General features: G+C 57.6%; 5 protein-coding genes across 5 annotated transcripts; 2 read left to right on the forward strand and 3 right to left on the reverse strand.

The window, feature by feature from the left end:
- Nucleotides 1-1,287: 1,287 nt before the first annotated feature.
- CH63R_07589 (V-type ATPase) lies at nucleotides 1,288-2,152 on the reverse strand (the record flags this gene model as incomplete). The annotated part of the gene is made up of 6 exons (XM_018302564.1): nucleotides 1,288-1,330; nucleotides 1,385-1,555; nucleotides 1,621-1,736; nucleotides 1,793-1,875; nucleotides 1,958-1,988; nucleotides 2,102-2,152. 6 exons carry the CDS (start codon nucleotides 2,150-2,152, stop codon nucleotides 1,288-1,290), a joined length of 495 nt encoding a protein of 164 aa, XP_018157342.1.
- A 2,630-nt stretch (nucleotides 2,153-4,782) lies between these two features.
- On the forward strand, nucleotides 4,783-8,546 carry CH63R_07590 (CNH domain-containing protein; the record flags this gene model as incomplete). Its single annotated transcript, XM_018302565.1, has 2 exons — nucleotides 4,783-8,400; nucleotides 8,454-8,546. The coding sequence occupies 2 exons, from the start codon at nucleotides 4,783-4,785 to the stop codon at nucleotides 8,544-8,546; spliced, it is 3,711 nt and encodes a 1,236-aa protein (XP_018157343.1).
- Nucleotides 8,547-9,969: 1,423 nt separating this feature from the next.
- CH63R_07591 (BTB/POZ domain-containing protein) lies at nucleotides 9,970-10,796 on the forward strand (the record flags this gene model as incomplete). The annotated part of the gene is made up of 2 exons (XM_018302566.1): nucleotides 9,970-10,128; nucleotides 10,212-10,796. The coding sequence occupies 2 exons, from the start codon at nucleotides 9,970-9,972 to the stop codon at nucleotides 10,794-10,796; spliced, it is 744 nt and encodes a 247-aa protein (XP_018157344.1).
- Nucleotides 10,797-11,209: 413 nt separating this feature from the next.
- On the reverse strand, nucleotides 11,210-12,871 carry CH63R_07592 (uncharacterized protein; the record flags this gene model as incomplete). Its single annotated transcript, XM_018302567.1, has 2 exons — nucleotides 11,210-12,361; nucleotides 12,689-12,871. The coding sequence occupies 2 exons, from the start codon at nucleotides 12,869-12,871 to the stop codon at nucleotides 11,210-11,212; spliced, it is 1,335 nt and encodes a 444-aa protein (XP_018157345.1).
- Nucleotides 12,872-14,052: 1,181 nt separating this feature from the next.
- CH63R_07593 (uncharacterized protein) lies at nucleotides 14,053-21,802 on the reverse strand (the record flags this gene model as incomplete). Its single annotated transcript, XM_018302568.1, has 2 exons — nucleotides 14,053-20,427; nucleotides 20,480-21,802. 2 exons carry the CDS (start codon nucleotides 21,800-21,802, stop codon nucleotides 14,053-14,055), a joined length of 7,698 nt encoding a protein of 2,565 aa, XP_018157346.1.
- Between the last annotated feature and the right edge of the window lie 39 nt (nucleotides 21,803-21,841).

The raw sequence follows: 21,841 nt of genomic DNA on the forward strand, positions 1-21,841 counted from the left end.
GAGTCGCCTGTTCTACCGCAGAGCCCCCCCGCCCTTCCGTCTCGCTCAGTGCGGTTGGTAACAATGGCATGAGGAACTCCCTTACGCAATGATCACCATCGATTCCAGCCTCTAGTATAAGTGCTTGCATGGAGGCGAGGGCCGATTAGTCTTCCTGGGGATTTAGGCTGGAAGTCTACAGTGAGCCCCATACCGTCACACAATTACACCTGTGCATACACCGTCCCGTCTCAAACAACGCACTCCAGATCCGCTGCGGACGATTCGTTGGTCGTCTCTCTGTCTGCCCTGGCCCCGCGTGCGTTGCATGTACGTAAACGACCCCAAGACGGAAGGCCAATTTCGAGGGGAAACCCCCCCCCCCCCCCCAGTCGTATAGATATCTGTCCCTGTCCCTTTCGATGCGAGTACCTGTCAAGGCAGCCGGTACAACATGCTCGGTGGTGAGGCGGACTGGCTTTCGAGACGCTCTCCGGGTGAAACACCGGAGGTAAATTAAAACGCGGGGTTCTCGTCAGATCAGTCCCCCAGCAAGGCGGGAGGGGAAACGACAAGCGAAGCTTGGTTGTTCTTCCAGGCTGCTTCCTCACTGACCACCTGCCATGCCGCCATCGTGGATAATGTATATGCTCACATGGTACGCGATGCATCCCAGAGACGAAAGGGCGTAAACTCCCGTCGGCCCAGGAACGCTTAGAATGCAAAACAGTCTATTCGGCAAGAAGGGGAGTTTACCCTTCGCTCGAAAGACAGGTGAAGGACTCGCCACGCTGCGGAGCTTGTTCTACGATATCAGCCTTCGTGGGGGCGGGTTGCGAGCTGGTGCGAGAAAGGGCCTGCACTGCTTACTCACTGCAGAAAGACATGTCCGGTCCAGCGTAGCTGCTGTTACTCATCCCCGCCGTGGCCACGACGGACGATGACCGTTCACACCCTTCTTTGCTTTCTGGGCTAGGCGGCCTTCACAGCTGCAAATGGTACAGGGGATAGACTGCTTTCGATAAAATTTCAAAGACTGGACCCGGATGCCTATCATACCTTCCGCCGCTCCCATGGTTCTCTTCTAGCCCGTCACACGTAAGATTCTACACGAGGGTCCTGATGTAACGCCGTGCCATATGCAGGTTTGGACCGGAAACCGCCCAGATACAACCCCTTCATTCATGTTTCTTTTCAGCCCCACGTCCGGCGATTCCCTGGCTTAATGTACAGTGGTTGCGTTGAGGGGCGTGGCTAAGTTGTAGTAGTTAATTGCCATTTAGATTAGTTGATGGACTGAGAGGGTGCTTAGCCCTTGGACTTGGTGTTCAGAATAAGGGCGACGATGAGACTGCGATATGGGTTAGTGGACACACGCACAACAAACAGCGACATGACAGCGTACCCGTAGAGACCCAGGACTTCGCCGAAAATAAGAATCAGGACCATGCCGACAAAGATGCGCGATTGCTCCATGTACGAGCGCACGCCCTTGTCACCAACAATGCCGATCGTGTAGCCAGCCGCGAGGCCGGTGAGGCCGACGGACAGACCGCAAGCAAGGTGCATAAAGCCGCTATCCCACGTGTCAGCAACCGTGTTCTTGTAGCTCCGATATCCCCCCACGTCGAGGTGACTGACTTGAAAAGGCTGTAGTTGCTTCCGGCGCCGGGAGGGGTCAAATCTTGGGCGATGAGGACGGAGATGACGAGGGAGTAGACGGCAATGATACCGGACATGACGACGGGAATCAAACACTGCGCAGGTGTTAGGGGGCCTGTTCTGATCGGACGGGGTTTCGTGTGCAGCGTGCCTTCATGATGAGGTCTGGTCTAAATGTTCCGACACCAGCAATACCGATTCCAGACTTTGCGGTACCGTATGCGGCGCCGATGCCTGTTGACCCGAGTCTTGTTTAGCATTTCGTCCTCTTCGTCGCGTCGAGAGCAGGGTAGCTATGCTGTGTGATTGAACGTACATCCGAAGATCATGGCAGCCGCAATGCCGGCCTGGAGCGGAGCAAAGTCAGCGCAAGTTCGGTCGTCGATGTCATAGCTAGCTAGGTAGCTTGCTTCATCAAGAAACCAGCACTGGGTCCGGGGGGCGAGAGAGATGAGCTTACCATTCCGATGAACGGCGCGAACTTGGGGGCGAGAACGGAGTCTTCGGCCATGATGGGCAACGATGTAGTCGGACTCGATGTGGGGGATTCGTGGTGATGGCCGACGGAAGGGGGGTTGGAGGGATATGCGTGTCGAGGATCCCGCGATGTACTGGCGAGTGGCTTCCTGGATCCAGGACCTTGGAGCTTGGTGACGGTGACGAGGTCCAATCAGGAGCGTAAGCTGGACAGGCTGAGAAACTCGTGACGCGGCAGAACCATGGGCCGAAGTACCAGCCACAGCTCCAGATACAATGTGGCTGGTACAAAATTCCCGATCGGGCAGACCGACTGCGTGGTTGAATTTAATGGGGCAACAAAACGGTTGCATGCGGCGCAGCAGCCAGCCGGTATTCTTCCGATGGCTTGTGTACATAGGGGAATGAATACCTGCCAGCAGGCTTCGCCGGCCAGAACGAGTGTCATTCTGGGTTCCCTTATCGGTTCACAACCTATCGCGACGCAAGCGCATCGAGCAGGTGCAGAGTCCCTTGGTTCCCGCCACCAGCTTTCCTCCCACCTTTCACACCACTTCCAATGCAAGCCGCAGCTTTATCTCATGTTTGATGGTTTTTTTTTTTTTTTGGTGTCGCCAAAATGGGGGAACGGCACGTGTCTTGGCGCGAAGATAGTCATTTGGCTTTTTGTTGCGCCTCTCCGACATCTCAAACCAGGGCGGGGTGACTTTCCTAGTTAGACGGTGACGGCTCGGGGGACGAGGAGCTCCGCCAAAGTTTCGCTACCTCGAACACCTGCCCCGGATCCCGATGGGATGAGGTACCTCTTGCTTCGGAACACGGCGCATTGGAAACGATCAACCTGGGAGAGACTAACAGACTGACATATATACGGACAGGTACACAGAGCCTGGCTGTCATGACCAGAGGCCCGTTACTCGCGTGCTTTGTTAGTGGTTGCGCACGAGGGAGGGAGATACATCTCTACCGGCAGTCACGCTGCCCACCTAACGTACGACGGTTTCCAGTCTAGCCCTGTTTCTGTGTAAAAGGGTTGCTCGAAAACGAGGCACTACAGATGCTGTGAACGCGATAAGTCAGTCAGAGTCAGACATTGGGATATTCTTAGATCCGTATACCTCGCGAGATCATCTCAGTGGAATGCCCAGGCTAGGCTGGTGGGCGTCTTTAATATTGGACGCTTCGACGCGGAGAACAACAGGGCGCCGCGCCCAACTCCACGGGCGGTAGGGGCAACGGTGGATCGGGCCAAGTCCCGACCTTTGAAGTCCTAGCGCCTCAGTGGACCGTCGAACTTGCACCCTTTGGGGGTTGGCCGTCTGTTCGGGTTTGACAGTTCATTGACTGGCGTTTGATCGATTGCGATGATCCGTCTGTTGCTGATGCACCAGCTGTGATCGGGTGCCCGACGACGTCTGGCGGGCGATTCGACTGTGCCACGCCGTTGCTTCCTGTCGAGCGGCCAAGTAAGCATGAATACTAGGTGGTAGGTACCTGGGGTGGATAGTTACGTGGGCAGGTACCTAGGAAGGGAGAAAGACGGAGGCCACAGAAGAAGGCATTGAGATTACATTACATTGCACCTTCCGTCAAAAGAAAACGCGCATCTAAATCCAGCCCGAGTAAGGAAGTCAGTGCCGTATCTGCCCGTGCCACTGTTACTGTCAGTCGTACCTGCCTCTGCCTCACTTGAGTCTTGCGGTGGTTAGCCGTCCCCTCCCCTCCCAGCGGTATCCCGTCCATCCATCAATCCAATCTGCCTCCTTGCCTCTTAGGTACCTTAGTATCGAATCCCCAGCGTTCGGCGCCCCCCGTCCCAACCCAGTGTTTCCTGGCTTCTCCCCCCCTTCAGTTGGTTCAGTTCAGTCCTAGGGCGGCCCATTCAAGCCCAATGCCGATGACTTAGCACCATCACCCACCCACTCACCCACCAGCGACACCATCTTCCACCACAACAACCGCCACAAACCACCACCGCCTTTTTTTCGCCCGCAGCATTTCCATCCGCCAACAACTAGGTTACTCAGCATTGTTATCGACGGCCGCATCCCGCACCACCACCCTCTCTTTCTCTTCCTCTTTCTCCTCCGACGCTCCTTTCGCAGGCCCTCGGGAGAAAAGAAGAAAGCAAATTGTCACATCTTGCTTGCTTTCGTCTCTTTCCCCAATCGTCCGGTTTCCTGTTTTGTTTCTTACGACTCCCTTCAACGAGTGACTCGCGGCCGGGTCACGGCTGTCTGTCGAATCATAGGCCCATAACGTCACTCGGCCCATCCTAGAAAGGAGACGGAGAATCGAACGAAGGGGAAACCGATAGCAACCAACGAGGAAGAAGGAAAAAAAACACTCCATCCTTCCACACCGGCCACCGCCTTTCCGACACATTGACGACCGTCGGCGCGACCTCATCTTTCAATCTGCCAATTGCGCCCTTTGAGCGGCGTGGACGGTCCTGTGTCTCCCCACCATAGCCGGCGGCCGTTGAGGCCTCGCGTTGTTAGTACTACTACACCTCTCCTTCGACTCTCTTGTACCACATTTTTCTCCACCTTGGCACACTCGCCATCTCTCTCTCTCTCCCCTTTAATCCAACCCGCCAACACACGGTCAACGGCTGATAAGGGTCCTCGCCGCCAATTTCCAGCTCCATCAATCCAAACCATCATGGCCGAATACCATGGCGACCCGAGAGGCCACTCGTCCAATTACCAGCGCGATGCTGCCTTCTCCAACATTTTCGGCGCTGCCCCCCCGCCGGGTCGTTCCCAGACAATGACCTCCTCCTCGATGCCTCCTCAGATGATGCCGCAACAGGGCAGAACGCAGACAATGTCATCTTCGACCATGTCTTCCATGCAGCGACAACCGCCCCCCAGAGTCCCTCCGGGCCAATACATGGATCGCGAGCCGAGCTCTCCGAGAGGCGCTCCCGTGCAGCATAATGGGTACGCGGCACAGCAGCGCTCGGCGTCTGGCGGCTACCAAGTGCCCAATCCTCAAGCACACTACCTGCAGCAGCAACAGCAACAGGCTCGCCGCCCGTACGGAGGGCCTGCCGGTCCGCTCCCTCCGCGCGGCGACGCTCGTGGCCCGCCGCCCTCGTCCCAGGCCCAATACGGTCCGCCAAGAACCGCAGCACAGAGATACTACCAAGCAGGCGGGGGCGCTGGGCCGGCTTTGAATAATGATCCCTACCGCTCGCAGTCTCTTGCTTCCGCCCCCAGACCGAACATGTACCAGCCTCCCCCGAGCGCCTACGGTTCTCAACCGAGTCACCAAGCCCCGGCCAATGCTTTCCGTCAACCTCCGTACAATCCGAGTTCGTCCCGAACCACGGCGCAAGGAAGAGTCGTGCCGGAGCGCCACGACGACCGGGCCATGTCAATGACCGGCTATCCCCCTCAGGACCGCGATATGCATCAGCAACAGAACTCGCACCAGACGATGAGCGGCCGGGTCATTCCGAACAGACGGGCGCCCGTGGAGTTGCCAGCCACCAATGGCAGCTTTGGGGGAGGCTATACACCAGCCCCAGGGTCTCAGACGAGGACGACAAGCATAGCTTCCTCGAATGGCGATTCGCACGCCCAAAGGACAATGTCGATGGCGTCTACGGTGGCACCAACGATAACACCTTCGGAAAGCGACGCTGCGACACTGGCACATAGGCCCTCCATGAGCAAGTCCATCGACGGTGAACGGCCGCCAACCGCCAAGATCCGACCCCCCCTGGTATATCCCGCGCTGCTGTCGAGGGTTGCCGACTGCTTCCGACAAAAGATCATCACCGGCGACCGGACGAAGAACGAGCTCACGTATAAGAATGCCTTCAGCGGTGCCGAAGCTGTGGATGTCTTGTCGTACATTATTAGGACGACCGATCGAAATCTGGCGCTGTTGCTGGGACGAGCACTCGACGCACAAAAGTTCTTCCACGACGTTACGTACGAACACCGCTTGCGAGACTCGACGTCAGAAATGTACCAGTTCCGGGAAACTCTTATGGAAGAACCCGAGGAGAAGCCTCCTGTAAACGGCGTTTTCGTCCTCCTCTCCGAGTGTTACTCCCCGACATGTACAAGAGACCAACTTTGCTACTCCATCGCCTGCCCACGGAGACTGGAACAGGTATCTCGGCTGAACCTGAAGATTCAGCCCGGTCTCAAGAAGGAGTCCGACAACGCAGCGAACGAGGACGATGTCGATCAAACCGACGAGCAGAAGCTGTGGATTAACTCCGTCCCTAGGGAAGTGGCCGACAGCGTCGGCGACAGGGAGAAGAAGAGGCAAGAGGTTATCTCGGAGATCTGCTACACAGAAAGAGATTTCGTCAAGGACTTGGAATACCTCCGCGACTTTTGGATCCTGCCCCTGCGGTCTAAGGCGTCTCCTATCCCTGCTAACAAGAGGGAGAAGGTTGTCAAGTCGATATTCAGCAACATTGTGGACCACCCGAGTCTTCACGCGGTGAGCTCGCGGTTTGCCAAGTCGTTGACAGAGCGGCAACAGAAGAATCCGGTTGTCGGCAATATTGGTGACATCTTCGCCGAGTGGGTACCTCAGTTCGAGCCATTCATTTGGTATGGCGCCAGACAACTGGAGGCCAAGTTCGAATTCGAGAACGAACGTTCAGCCAACCCTTACTTTGCCAAGTTTGTGGACGAGATTGAGCGGAGGAAGGAGTCGCGCAAGCTCGAGCTCAACGGTTATCTCACCAAGCCGACAACCCGATTGGCTCGTTACCCGCTGCTGCTGGAGAACGTGCTCAAGTATACAGAGGACGGCAACTCTGACAAGGAAGACATCCCCAAAGTGCTCAAGTTGATCCGCGACCTGTTGACGAGAGTCAATGCCGAGTCAGGAAAGGCCGAGAACAGGTTTAATCTAAGACGCTTGCACGAGCAACTGCGCTTCCGGCCAAACGAGAGGGTCGACCTGCGCTTGACAGAGGAGGGCAGAGAATTGGTTTTCAAGAGCCAGCTGAAGAAGACACCCCAGGACGCCTCCGAGATCACGGCCTTCCTGTTCGACCACGCGGTTCTGTTGGTGAGGGTCAAGCAAGCTGGCAAGGGCGAGGAGATCAAAGCATACAGGCGGCCGATTCCCTTGGAGTTGCTCGCTATTCGGGAGATGGAGGAGGTGATCCCTGGATCTGGCGCCATGAAGCGATCGTCTTCGAGTTTGATTCCTCAACTGCGTACCAACACGAACGACAGCAAGAAGGGCGAAGGCTGGCCGATCACGTTCAGGCACTTGGGAAAAGCCGGGTACGAACTGACGCTTTACGCGTCGAACCAGGCTGCACGCAAGAAGTGGCTCGAGTTCATTGATAGCGCCCAACAACGTCTGAGGGCTCGCGCCGACTTCTTCAACACCAGCGTTATCTCGGCAGGGTTCTTTGTCGGTACGAACCAAGTCAACTGCGTCACGCCATATGATGGTGGACGCAAGCTGCTGTACGGAACGGACAACGGCATCTACCTCTCGGACCGCAAGAGCAGGGACGCGGTGCCCAAACGGGTCATCGAGACGACGAGCGTCACCCAGCTCGATGTTCTCGAGGAATACGGTCTCCTTTTGGTGCTGTCGAACAAGGCGCTCTACTCGTACCCTCTGGGAGCTCTCGACCCCAACGAGCCCGCTCTTTCCAAGAGACCCAAGAAGATCCAGAGCCACTGCAACTTCTTCAAGACGGGTATCTGCCTAGGCAGGCATCTCGTGTGCTGCGTCAAGTCCTCGGCTCTCTCGACTACAATAAAGGTGTACGAGCCCAACGACGCCATGTCCAAGGGGAAGAAGCAGAAGGGTTTTGGCAAGATGTTTGCTGGACAAGACGAGCTCAAGCCGTTTAAGGAATTCTACATCCCCACGGAATCGTCGTCGGTGCACTTCCTCAAGTCGAAGTTGTGTGTGGCGTGTGCCCGTGGTTTCGAGGTGGTGTCGCTTGAGACGCTCGAAACCCAGTCGCTTCTTGACCAAGCCGACACGAGTCTTGACTTTGTTGCGCGGAAGGAGAACGTCAAGCCGATCCACATTGAGCGCCTCAACGGCGAGTTCCTGCTTAACTACTCGGAATTCTCCTTCTTTGTCAACCGCAACGGTTGGCGCGCGAGACCGGAATGGCGCATTGACTGGGAGGGAACACCACAGAGCTTCGCCCTCAGCTACCCGTGGATTTTGGCGTTTGAGCAGAACTTCATTGAGCTCAGAAACATTGAGAATGGCGCCGTGCACATTGTGCCGCACAAGAACATTCGGATGCTGCACAGCAGTACGCACGAGGTAAAGTCGTATTGTGCCGTGCTGGTCGAGTGTCCTCTGCTTACACTCGATAGATCATTTTCGCGTATGAAGACGAAAAGGGCGAAGACGTTGTCGAAGCCATTGACTTTTGGAAGACCAACAACAGGAGATCTGAAATTCCTTGAATCGACCCTGCGACACCATAGCATCTCACCCGTTGGGCGGGAGATACCATGTTTGATTAAAGATCGATACCAGAGTGATTTGATGACTCGACTCCTTTCGCGGCCTTTTGGCCGGCCGCCATCCCGCGGTGGCGAGGGCCACGTTCTGCCCAACGCGCGTCACATCCCAGAGACGACGATGTGGGGGAAGGGGAGGTTTCCAGAGCAGTCAAGGTCACGTTCTTGCTGTCATGGACATATGGTTATGTTTTGTATCCTCGTCTGTACTTGGATGAGAGTTCTCACCTGCTTGGTACAGAAAGCCATTCTTATGCATGAGCTGAAGGGGGGGCGAGCGTGGAAAAAATGCATGAAAGAGGGGCGATGCGGGATGGAGAGAAGAAGAACGTGGCGAGGAAGCACAAGGGGCAGCCGGAGGAGCAGCAGAGGTGGATGCGAACAATCTGAGGCTAGTTGTTCCCATGCAAAGATGCTGTGGCCTGCGTGACTGTGATGTGAGAGAAGAGGAGGAGAACATAGCGTGAGGGGCTGGTTGTTGGTTGGCTCGTGTACACCGTCGTTCGAGCTTCTGGGGGATCTGAGGTTGCATAGTGGTGCATGGGGGCGGTTGGACTAATTTCGACTTTTTCGTCATTGCATGAGCGTGTTCAAGAATGAGACTGAGATGGTTGTTTACCTATAGCCGTGGTGAAGATGTCCCGCCCCCGACTCTCTCAGTGTCATTCTCGTGCTCGTTGAAGTTTCACCAAACGGTCTGCATGCGTGAGCTACCTCGGCCTTGTCTATGGCTGTTGTTGGATTCCATGGGCAGTCAAGTCTTCTTATAGTTGGGCGATACGGGAGACCTTACATCGATCTGAGAAAAGATGCGGAGGGTATCTTTAATTCGAAGTTGACCCTCCTTCGGCTGCTTCGAGGCATTCGGGGTGAGAGCTTTGAGGGCGAACGGCAGGTAGATGGGAGATAGGTTTCCCTTTCCGACGTCGGCTGCTGACGGCGTTCAGGCAATCAAAACTCCAAAGGACTCCCACCTGCCTACCTACCTAGGCAGTCAGTCAGGTAGGTGTTACTTGGCCGGTATAAGGATACTTGTATATGATCGCATCCTCGCCTAGGAAAGGCCAACTTGCTCATGCGCTGGGGAGCATCTTCCCGTTCAGTCCGAATGGCCTCCCATCCCACTCATCTAGACTGGCGGCCCCTTCTGTTTGTTTCTTGACATTCATCTATTCCTCCACGTCTCCCGGCCATCGTGTTTTCGTTTCCCCTGCGCCGACTATACAAGACACGTGCTTTGGATTCAACAACATCATCTTTTCTGCCTCGGCCACCAAGACAGCTTGCGTATACTACTTCCAAGTAGACGAACGGCCAGACCAGAACCGACCCGAACGAACAAGAGTAAATCGAGTAGCCCGATGCGATGGAATTCGAATTGTCGGATGGCTCCCCATGGCTCTTTCTGACGGAGAAGCTCGCCGACTACTCCATCATCTGCCAAAATGCCGTGTTCCGCGTCCACAGGGGCATCCTTGGCTTTCACTCTGGCTATTTTGAGGCCGTGTTCCGCACCAACTCGCAGGTACTTGGATTTTCTCCCGGAACACATAGGAAATCTTTCCATGTTTCTTTGTGACGAGACGGATGGCTGATTCAATCCCGCAGGAAGCTCAGGATGGCGGGACCGTCCTGCCCGATATCGACGCAGAGGATATGCTATCCCTTCTCGACTGCTTTTACCGAGACGTGCCAGACTTCATCTTTCCACCGGAGGATATCAAACGAAACCTTGGCATCTGGATGTTGGCCCAGCGGTTTCAGGCGAACATTGCGATGCGGTCGATTGAGAAACGCTTGGCGTGTTATCTCGCCGACTACGAATGCAAGAAAGTCGGAGCGCAGACTCGCTATCTGAACAAGATCTTCTCCCATCCAGTCTGTTCCACATCCGCCCTCGGTAGTATGTTTGCAGAGGCTGCCTGGGTCGTCTCCCTCGACATGGCGGATCATGAAAGCTGGCTCGCCATCTTCAACGCCTCGGTCAAACACCCAGCGTTGATGTTCAACATGCTTTGGTGGGCTGGGTGGTACGCGCGGACCGCGAACAGCAAGGGTTGTGTGGCTGGCCAGCTGATCGACTCTGTGGCCGCAAAGGAAGCCAGGATGATGAAAATCGCAACCAAGCTCACCAGAGGCCTAGATGTCATATTCGACAACAATGCCTCTGGTGTCGTAAACGACGTTGCCTGATTCAGTTCGGGTGATACTTACTGCAACAGCACAGCACGGTCTGTCTTCCAGCTCGTCCCGTAATCAAAACTTCGCATTCGGAAGTGAGTGTTCATTCAGGTGTTGGATTATTCAGGCAACTGGGAGTGGTCCGTCAGAGTTGAGGACTGGTTCTTTTCGCGATTACTTCACGACGGTACATCCTTTCCACCATTGGCAAAAATGGTGGTGTCTCACTTGCGCGCACACACACACACGAAAGCAGTTATAGTCGTTCATGTCAGTCAGTGTACATTCTAGTTTGGTATCGAGCAGGATGACAGAAACCCAAACGCCGTAATACAACCCATGGAATATCATGGTTTCCACTTCCGCTGAACTCCCCGAGCATACACACATAAACTCGCTCTCCGTGTCTCACTCTCCTTCTACCTCTAGTGCTTCTCGCCGGCCAGATGCCACTCAAACACTTTCCTGAACCTCTCCTTGCCATCGCCCTGGATGGTGTCGCCGTGGCAGGGCACGATGGTGTCAAAGTCCCAGGCTTCGATGCGGCGGATGCTGTCGTTGAAGCTGGGCCTGTCCTTGCTGCTCATGACGTACCACTGGAAGCGCTTGACCCACTTGACGTCGCCCTCGGTGGTCTGCAGGCTGCCGAACAGCCGGTTGGCGAGGCCGGACGAGGTGTCGCGCTCGCCCTCGGGCGCCCTGGAGTACTGCTCGGTGGGGGGCATGTTGAAGAGCAGGTCGGCCTGGATGAGGACGCGCTCGGGCTTGTAGAAGAAGACGATCTCCTTGTTGGCGTGGGCGTCGACGTACTCGTACTCAAAGTCGGCGTCGAACTCGGGGGTGACGGCGGTGGCGCGCTTGTCGGGGCCGCCCTTGAAGGCGAGGAAGAACTCGTCGGACGGGTTGATCTTGGGGTCGCCCGTCTGCTTGGCGCGCTTCTGGGGCAGGCCGTCCGGGCCGATGAGGCGGGCGGCGGGGAAGGCGGCCTTGTACTCGGAGAGGAAGATGTGGTGCTCGATGTCCGGGGCGACGATGTAGGCGAGGTCGCCGCCCTTCTCGGCGATCTTGGCGCGGACGGCGTCGGTGAGGGCGACGGGGGAGAAGACGGCGAGGGCGCCCGAGGACAGGCGGACGAGGGTGCCGCGGCCGCCGATCTTGACGGCGCCGAAGCGGGAGAAGGGCACGGAGAAGGTGGTGATGTTGGGCGTCAGGTCGCGGATGACCATGACGTCGTCGGGGTTCTGGGGGATGAGCTTCTGGGACATGGCGGGCTTGCGGTGCTGCCCTGCGGACGTGGACGGGTTGTTATGGGAGGAGGTCTCCTTTTCCTGCTGGTCGGGGGAGTCGAGGGCGGCGTGCTGGCCCTGGTTGGGCGTCTGGTGGGACGGGGCGTCGTTGTCTGCGCGGGACGAAGATGCTCCGGGCGCGGCGGATTCCTGGCCGCGGGAGTAGTGGTGATGTTGCTGCTGAGCTTGAGACGGGTTGTGGGTTGCCGTGAAGGCTCTGCGAGGGACGCGCGACGAGGTGAGGACGCGGGGTGCGTGGCGGGCTGATATGGCCGGGTATCTCAGGATGTTCTGTATGAAAGAGAGGGGTGTGTGTTATTAGTGATGGTAGTGGTGATTAGGAAGCAATGTGTGTTTTTGTAGGTAAGTGTGTATGTGTATTTGTGTGTTTGTGGTGGGTATCAAGTCAAGGTGAAGGCAAGGCAGAGGAAGAGGCAGATATATGAAGAAGCAAGAGGACGTTCGGGAAGGAGGGGGTTTTATGATGGTGCAAGAAGAGGAAGGAAGTATGAGGTAATGATGGCTGGGGGGGCCGGGATGAAGCAGACAGGCAGGCTCACGAGCTAGGACATGGGGTGAATTAAGCAATCGCTCGAGATGGGGGGGGGGAGCACGTACCATTTCTTCACATTCGACGGGTCGGTCGTTCTGGAAGATGTGGGGGAAATATCTGCAGGGCGGAATTGCGCGGGTGTGTGTGTGTGTGTGTGTGTGAGTGAGAAAGTGAGTGAGTGAGCAAGTGAGTGAGAGACTGAGTGTATGGTTTGAAGAGGGTGGCATGTAGCATGTAGCATGTAGCATGTGGCATGTGAGATGGGGAATGGGGAACGTAGCTGGGACGGATTCCGCAACGGCTGCGAGCTACTCAATTCGGACGGGTTGTATTTGAAATGGGGCCTTGTCCCGGGCCGGCCGAGCTATCTATCTTGGATGTATCTAGTGTTTTTTTCTGTTGTCCTTTCTTTGTGTGGGTGTTTGGTGACGATGACGGCCAAGTGGGCGCAGTCACCTTACGCAGGTATCCCGTCCGTTGTGGTATTTGAAATATCGGGTTCAATACTACAACCGATGGGCTGGTCCGTCGGCCGCTGTCGAAACGCAACGCGCCCAAGTCATGACATCACCAGCGAGTGCAGTGTGGGAACTGCCCATCAGAGTGACATCTTCTATCTGCCCGTGCAGGAGCAGAGAGTACATTACGGATACAGAGTACTTATTGCGCCTTTCTACGCTTACTCAGCCTGCCTTGTTTGTGCCTTTCCTCTCTCACCCCGGCCCCCCATTTCCCTCACCGCCGGCCGAGGCATAATCGGGGTCGGCCGGATGCGAAGTCCGTTCTCCAGCGTTTGAGAACGGGGCACGGAAGAAAAAAAAAATGGAATTGATAAACAGTTGACAAGCCTCCATGTTTAATTACGTGCGCTGGAATTCCGCCGACAGCCATACTTCTTCTAGCATTGTGCGGGAACCGGGGGCTCGAGTCTTTCCGCCCCAGGGCGAAAAACACCTTCGACCGCCCCACAGGGCCGAGGCACAGAGCCGGACTAGGCCGAGAGTGGAGACCCTTCTGTACTGAGGGTCACTGCCGGGTTTAAGCCTATTCCGGATCAGAACCCTTGTTCCCAGGGCTCCTGGCACCGGGGTGGTGCGATGTCTCAATTCCAAATCAACCAACCTCAAGGAGCAGAAGTCCACGTCAAAGAAGAACCAACACACGTGGGATTTTATTCTAGTCTTGAGGATTACCTACAACAGTTCGTCCAGGCAGGGAAACAAAGCACACCGTTATCGATCAACCAACACCGTGGAAAACCAAACACCCCGAGCCATCCGAACAGAAATTAATCACAACTGTATATCGCTCACACCTCACCCGCCAGGGCCGGCGAGTGAAGGCCGGCGAGTCATCCGTCCCCGCCGCCCGCTTTCCGTGCATCCCGCGCCCTCCACGGAGCTTGACGATCCCCTCCCTTCCTCCTCTCTCAACTCCCCATCCCGTCGCCGACGGCGGTGCTGAGCGGAACCATCACAGGGTCGTCCGACGTCCCCAGCAGCCTCATGTCCACGCCGTCGAGCCCGAACCACCTGGACCTCTCCGGGTGCAGCCCGCGCTCGACAAAGTACGCCCGCGTGTACCGGTTGGCCATCTCCCAGACCTCCCGCGCCGCCCTGGACACCTTCACCACGCGCCACGCCTGGTAGAGCACGCACAGCATCAGCACGTCCTGGGCCACGATCGCCGCCCGCTGCGGCGGCAGCGCCCCGGGCCTCCGCGGCTTCCATCGCCCGTCCGGCAGCACGGACGCCGCGCAGTGGAGCAGCCCGCCGACGACCGTCGCGACCGCCTGCGCCCACGAGAGGAGGCGGGCCCACAGGCACCTCCGGAACGCCAGGAGGAGGCGCGGCGCGTAGCCCCGGTCCGCGTTGCGGATCTGTTCCCGGACGTCCGCGTCGGCCCGCATGATGCCCATCAGCCGCCAGAGGAGACGCCCGTCGTCCCCGGGCACCGCCGCCGCGCCGCGTTTCGTCCCGCAGCACGCGCGGTACGATTTGTAGACCCTGCCGAGGTCCCGGACGACGTCTTTGGCGTCGGCGGGGAGGCCGTCGAAAATGGGGTTCGTCGGGTCGTTGCAGAGCCCGACGCAGGGGCAGGCGCACCGTGACCTGTCGCGCGGGGTTCTGGCTGGGTTGTTGTTGTTGTTCTCGTTGTTGTCGTCACTATCGCCGTCGCTGGAGTCGTCGCTAGAATCGTCGTCGTCGTCGTCGTCGTCGTCGTCGCCGGGATCACCGCCGGCGGCGCCGCCCGGCTGCTCGTGTGGCTGGCGAGGCGTTCGGGGCCCCTCCTCCCCAGGCGTTCGTCCGCGGCCTTGGCCCCCGGCGCTGGTCCCGCCGCCCACTTCGACGCCGCCCACCTCGTGGTCGCCCGCCGTTTCGTCCCCTTCGAGGCCGTCCTCGCCGTCTTCGCCGTCCGGGTTGTTCGTCCCGTCCAGCTCCTCGGTCAACTGCTGGGTGATGGTGCACTGCTCCTGGAGCCGCTTGTCCAGCGACGTGAGCATCCCCTCCTGCCAGTCGGCCTTTTTCTGCAGGATTTCCATCTGGTCGAGGGTGTCCATCAGGTTCCTCTCGGCCAGCCCCCGAGCCTTCTCGGCCGCGTCGTGCATGGCCTTCCAGTCCTCGACCTGCTTCTCGTACTCGGCGTGCCGTTCGCCGAGGCGCCCCTCGTACCGCTTCCTCTCCTCGGCGAGGTGCTCCGCCCTCTTCTTCCTTTCGTCCAGGATCTCCCGGACCAGCTCGCGCTCTCGCCGCGAAACTGGTTTGTAATCGTCCACGGCTTTGTTGTCCCCCTCGTCCCCCTCGTGCTTGTCCTCCCCGGTGTCCTCGTCCGCCTCCTCCACCCGACAGAGGATGTTGGAAAGTCGTCGTCTCGTCTTGTCCAGCCGCGTCCTGTCGTTCTCCCCGTCAATGTCAAGCGCCCGTGAAATGTCCGTCATCAGCGTGGAGCGCTTGTCCTCCGCCACGTCCGATCGCCTCTGGGCGTCGCCGAGCCGCTTTTTCATCCCCTGGACGACGGCCTGGGCGGTCTCGACCTGGACGGTCTTGTTCATGAATTCGTCCCTGAGCCTCTGCTTCAGCCCCCCGACCTCCCTCTTCAGCTGGTCCACTTCCTTCTTGAGCTCGTCGTTGTCGAACAGCGTCTCGCGCATCTCCCTGTCCAGGCCGTCCTGGATGGCCTTTGCCTGGGAAGCCTCCAGTTTCCTGATGGTCTCGTCCCGCTTCTCGATGATGACCTCCAGCTCGTCCTTCTCCTCGGCCAACCAATTGTACCTGGTCTGCTCGACGTTGACCAGTGCTTTCTCCTGCATGAGTTCTTTTCGAAGCTGCCCTAGACGCTTGTCTCCCGCTCCTCCAATCTCCCCTGACTGCTCGGTGACCCGAAGCTGCTCTCGCAGGGTGTTGTTCTGGTGCCTGAGGTCCCGCACCTTCTCTCGGAGGTCGTCGTCCGTGCTGGCGGCGATGCCCTCGGACAACTGCGCCCGGAGGTGCGCGTTCGTCGCGGCGGCGTCGGCGACGATCTTCCTGAGGCGCCGTATCCTGCGCTTCAGGCTCTGGTACCTCCCCAAGTTGTAGCCCGCGTGTATGAGGGCCTCGACGTCGGACTGGATCCTGTCCGCCCCTTCGAGGAGGCCCTCCGTCCCGGTCTTCCAGCTCTTCAGGACGTTGAAGACGGTGTACGGGATGAAGGACTTCAGGGCGCGGTTGGGGTCGCCGTCGACGCTGTAGAGGTCGTCGTCGGACGCGATGGAGGACGCGTCGCTGGCGGGGTCGTCGTACGCGTTCGCGCGGAGCAGGGCGTTGCGGTCTTCCACCTCTCTCGCCGCTCGTTCCGCGGGGGTCATGGCCCTCCGGTCGCGGCTCCGACTGCGGACCTGGCCTCCGGGCACGGGGTCGGGGATGGCCATCAGGTCTTCGTCGGCGCGGTAGATGTCGTCCAAGGCTTCGTCGCAGGCCTCCGCGAACGAGAAGAACTTGACCAGCTGGGCCTGGATGCTGCGTACAAGCGCCTCTTGTTCTCCGAGGCTGAGACGCGCGCGCTCGCCGTCCCCGTGGGAGTCTCCGTCCGAGCTGCTCTCGTAGTCTTCGTCGTCTTCGTCCGATTCGCTTGGGCGGGGGGGCACCGGGCGCCTCCAAATGGTGCTTGCTTGAGCCATAACCGTTTTCTTCTTGATTATGCTGTTCCTTTTGCAGAACGGCTCACAGGGGTGGCCGCCGAGCCCGTGTAAATGTCGAGGTCCTTGGCCCATACGTTCGATTAGATCGAGGACGGCTTCTTCTTGGCCGTGCTCATCCTTCCGCGTCTTGTCGATCTTGCGTTCCAGTTTGGCGATCCTCTTGAGGATTGCGACGGTGTCGTCGCCGGGGTCCTGGTCGTCGTCGTCCGACTCGTCCTCGCTCGCGCCGTCGTGCTCCTCTCGGTGCTCGTTCCCGGGCTTGTCCGTGTCCTTGGCGCCGATGTCATCCGCTCCCTGCTGCTGCTGGTCGACATCGTCCATGGCCCCGTCGCCTTGCTTGGCCTCGACGTCCCTGAGCCTCTGTCTGAGAGCCAGAATTTCTTTGTGGAGTGTGGATCTCACATCGTTGCGCTTCGTGTATTCTTCGTTCTCCCGGATTTTCTCTGCAAACGCCTCACAGGATTGCTTGATGTTCTTCAACCTGATGGCGTGCTGATTGTCGGTATCGGATCCGGAGGTGTCGAGCTTCTGATCCGGCGAGGCAGACAGCTGCGCCAAGTCATCGGACGCGCTCGCCGGCGACGTCTCGGGAGGGGCCGCCGTCCCGGCTTCGGATGTCTTGGGAGCACCTGAACTCAATAACTGTTCGTAAAGACGTCTATGCAGTGTCTCGAGCATCATCAGCTCTCTCCGCTGTGAAAGGAGTGCCGTATCGATCATTCTCTGAGGTGGACGCGTGCTGAAGGGCACCATGTTCGTTGCGTCCAAGTGCGCTCCTCTCGGTCTCGGTCTGAACTGGTAAACGTTGGTCGGCATCGCCGTCTCTTCCTTCTGCGTCGCCGCATCTGTGGGAGTTGTGTCCGCGGTTGACTGGGCGTCCTTGCAGGGGTCTTTGAGAGCGTCTCGCACATCCTCGAGAGCCGAGAGTTTGGCCTTGAGTTCGTCCATGGCTTTCTGGTGCTCAGTCTTGATCCTTTCCAACTCGGTGTCATGGTCTATGCGACTGCTGTTCTCCGTAGCCTCATGTCTGGACTCGAGATCGTCCAAAGCTCTTTGGTGCTCGAGCTTGATCTCATACAGTGCGGAATCGTCACGGCCTTGATTCCTTGCATCCGCGGCCTTGAGTCTGGCCTCAAGTTCGTCCATGGCGAGTTTGTGTTTGACCTTGGCCCTTTCCAGCTCATCGTCTTTTGTGCGGCTGTTATTCTTCTCCGCCTCGAGTTTGGACTGAAGGTCGCTCTCGGACTGTTGATGCTCGAGCTTGATCTTTTCCACCTCGGCATCGTGGCTTCGGCGAGTGTTCTCTGCAGCCTCAAGTCTAGACTCAAGACCTTCCACAGTTTGTTGGCGCTCGGCTCTGATCCTCTCCAGTTCGGCGTGGTTTGTGAGGCTGTCCTTCTCCGCAGCCTCAAGTCTGGACTGAAGGCCATCCATGGCCTGTTGATGCTCGCGCTTGACCTGTTCCAGATCGGTATCGACATGATTGCACCTCTTCCCGTTTGAGACTGCAAGCCTGGCCTCGAGTTCTTTGATGGCCTGTTCGTGTTCGATCTTGATCCTCTCCGAGTTGGCGTCATTCTCGCGACTCTTCCCTTCCGATGCCTCGAGCTTGGCCTGGAGATCGTCCACGATCAGTTGATGCCCGCGCTTAACCTCTTCCAGATCGGTGTCGACATGATTGCACTTCTTCCCTTCCGCGGCCTTGAGCCTGTTCCTGAGTTCATCCGTGGCCTTCTGGTGTTCCAGCTTGGTATTCTCCAAGCGGGCGGCGTGATCGCGACTCTCCGCTTCCGAGGCCTCGAGCCTGGCCTTGAGCTCGTCCACAGCCTGCTGCTGCTCGAGCTTTGTTCGTTCTAGCTCGGCCTCGTTCTCACTAAGAGATTTATTCAGAGCTTTGATATCCTTCTTGTACATCATCACGATGTTGTCGTGCCCCATCTTGAAGTTGTCCAGCTCGGTCTGCTTGGTCGCTAATGCAACGCCGCTGGTGCCCTTCCAGACTCCGTTCTCTTCCACGTCACGGCGTCTCGCCGCTTCGTTTTGGGCTTTGAACGCTTCGGCCTTCACCTTCGTCTCCAGTTCGGCGATTTTCTCCTCGAGGCTCGTTATCTTTTTCTGGCTTTCGTCGTGGTCGTGGTCGTTGTCGTTGTCGTTGTCATCGTCGTCCTCGCTCTCGTCATCCTGAGTTCCATCGCCCTGGAGCCTTTCCAACTCTGCAACTTGCTCCATGAGTGCCTTGCCATGAGCGTGGCAGTCATCAAGCGCCTTCTGCTTCTCCTTGAGTTCCTCCTCCATCTCTTTGAGCTCCTCCTTCAGCTTTCGAATGTCCGCACTCATCTCTTCAATATCCACCTCCTTCTCCTGGAGCTTTTCCTCCTTCCTGCGAAGCTCCTCTCTCAAGGCGATGTTCTCTTCCCCGATAACCTGCCCCGAATCTGCGCAGACCTTGAGATCATCTTGGAGCTGCTCCTTTTCCTGCAGGAGCCGGCCCTGTTGCGCCTCGAGCTCTTCGATCCTCACCCGGAGAGCAGAAACTATGATCTGTATGCTCTCCACCTGTTGGTGGCTTTCGCCCAGCTGAACTTCGGCATCGTTGACGCGGTTGAACAAGTTCGTCAGAAGCTCCAGATGCTGATCCGGGTTGTCTTCGATCGAGCTGGAGTTGGCGTCCTCCCCATCTGCGCTTTGGTGCTGCAGCAGGATGCGAGCATCGGTCCATTGGGCTTTCGCCTCCGCTCTGCTAGCCTTTGACTGGGCTGCGTCGATTTGCCTCTTGAGAATCTCGTCCATCCTTTGCTGGAGCGCGAACTTGTCTTTGAGCTTCTTGAGCTCCTTCTCGCGCCGCTTTGCCTCGGCCTTCAGCTCCTCGATCTCCTTGTCCGTCTGCTCTCGGCGAGCCCGGCACTCGTCAAGCTCGGCTTGTTTGTTTCGCATTTCGATCGCCGATGCCCCCTCAAGCTGCTGCTTGTCGGTTTTGGCGGTTTCTTCGTGATCGGCGATGTACTGTTCCAACTCTTGAACCCTCTTCCTCAACGCCACGGCTTCCTTGCCCAAGTCTCCGGTGCTCGCGACTGTCTCTTCTAGTTTCCGGATCCCATATTGGAGCCTGCCGATCTCGTTCTGTGTCTTCTTCGCCTCGTTCTCCAGTTCCTCGATTCTCTCGCGCGCCTTCGTGTTCTGGGCTTCGCACCCAGCCAGCTCATGAACCCTTTTCTTCAACGCCTCAGCCTCCTTGCTCAATTCTCCGTTGCTCGAGGCGATCTTTTCCAGTGGATGGATCTGGCTTTGAAGCCTGTCGATCTCATTTTTTTGCTTCTTCGCTTCGTTTTCGAGTTCCTCGATTCTCTCGTATGCTTTCACGCGCTGGGCTTCGCACCCGGCCAGCTCTCGACCCTTCTTCTCCAGCGCCTCAGTTTCTTTGCTCAAGTCTTCGGTGCTGACGGTTGTCTCCTCCATTTTCCGGATCTCCCCTTGAAGCCTGTCAATATCGCTCTGTTGCTTCTTCGTCTCGCTCTCCAACTCCTCAATTCTCTCGCGCGCCTTCGCGCGCTGATCTTGGGTTTCGGCCAGCTCCTCGCGGAGTTTGGCGGAAATGTCTCCCTCGCCCGTCCGGATATCTTCGGGGGCCTGTACTAGCATTAGCAACAAGTTGGAACAAGGGAGAAGACGCCGAACGTACCAAGGAAGACTCCCTGCTGCAATCCTCGAGTTCATTCTTGAGGCTTTGTCCTGCTGCTGGTGGGCTCGCCGGCTCCGACCCCTGGGAGTCGAGGTCTATCGTGTTGAGCCTCTCCCCAACGAGCCCAGGAGATGACGCTTCGGATGGCAGACGGTCTGGCTCTACAGCCACGCGGAGATATTCGTGATAGCCATCTTTGCCCACCAGGGACATGAGGCCGCCTTCTTCGTCGTTCCAGATGCTGAAGAGATTGAAAGCTTGTTCCTCCGCGGCCACGCTGTAGATGGGGACAATAGCATCCTTGAACATGCTCCGAACATCGTCCACTGTGAGTTCCTCCTGGATCACCGTCTCGCGGTCATTCTCCGCCTGATCCAGCCGTTCTTGCAGGTCTGCAATGTCGCCCCTCGCGTTGTCGAGACGCTTCTCGTACTCCTCCAGCGTCAGGATCTCGTTGTCGACCCTAAAAGTGGTGGGCGCCCGCTCCGCCTCGGCCCTCGCGGCTTTCCTCAGCTGCTCGTCCTTCTCGTGTCGGAGACGCTGGACCATTTCCTCGTATTTTTCGTTCTTGTCTTGCAAATTCTTCACAAACACGTCTTGGTGTTCCAACTGCTTTGATCTCTCGTCATCCTTCTGCTTGTGGGCCTCCGTTGCTCTCTCATACTGCCTCTCGAGGTTCGCCTTGTCGGCCTTTACGCCTTTCAACTCCTCGTGTAGGTCGGATATCGTGAGCTTCATGGCTTTCGTGTCGACAGGAGGGGCGATCTGCTGGTTGCGCCTCTGAGCCTCTTCCAAAGCATAGCCGAGCTGCTGCATTGCGATTTCTTTCTCGTTGTACTCGCTGACCGCCGCCCGAAGCTTCGTTTGAGTCTCTCGCAGTTCCGAAGTTGCCGCATCGCGCTCAGCGGTGAGGCTAGTGAGCCGTTCCTCAAGATCCTGATATCTGGACTCGCACGCTTGTCTGGCTTGCTCGGCGGAAGAGAGCTCTCCCATTCTGGCGTCTTTCTCCTGGATGACATCTTCCAAGGCCTTCTTCTCCTTCTCGAAATTCGCTTGTGCTGATCTCGTTGTCTCGAGCTGGAGTCTCGTTTCGCGCAGACTCTTGTCTTTGGAGGAAAATTCCCCAGACAACCTCGCGACAAAGTCTTTGACGAGCAAGTCGGTCGTCTTGAACGTCGTCTCGGAGTCATCTTTGTCGGACAAGTGCTCTGTGAGTATACTGGGAAGGGCGTGTGTCCCCGCAAGTTCTCTCAAGTACCTCTTCAGATCTAGGAGACGGTTTTGTTCCGCTAAGCGGTCCGCCGTTGAGCTGGCCTCGACCATTGAGGGGTTTGGCTGCGGCGGAGGAGCTCTTGTGTTCCC

Source organism: Colletotrichum higginsianum, chromosome 5 (assembly GCF_001672515.1).
Source record: "Colletotrichum higginsianum IMI 349063 chromosome 5, whole genome shotgun sequence".
In the NCBI taxonomy this organism is placed as follows: Eukaryota; Fungi; Ascomycota; class Sordariomycetes; order Glomerellales; family Glomerellaceae; genus Colletotrichum; species Colletotrichum higginsianum.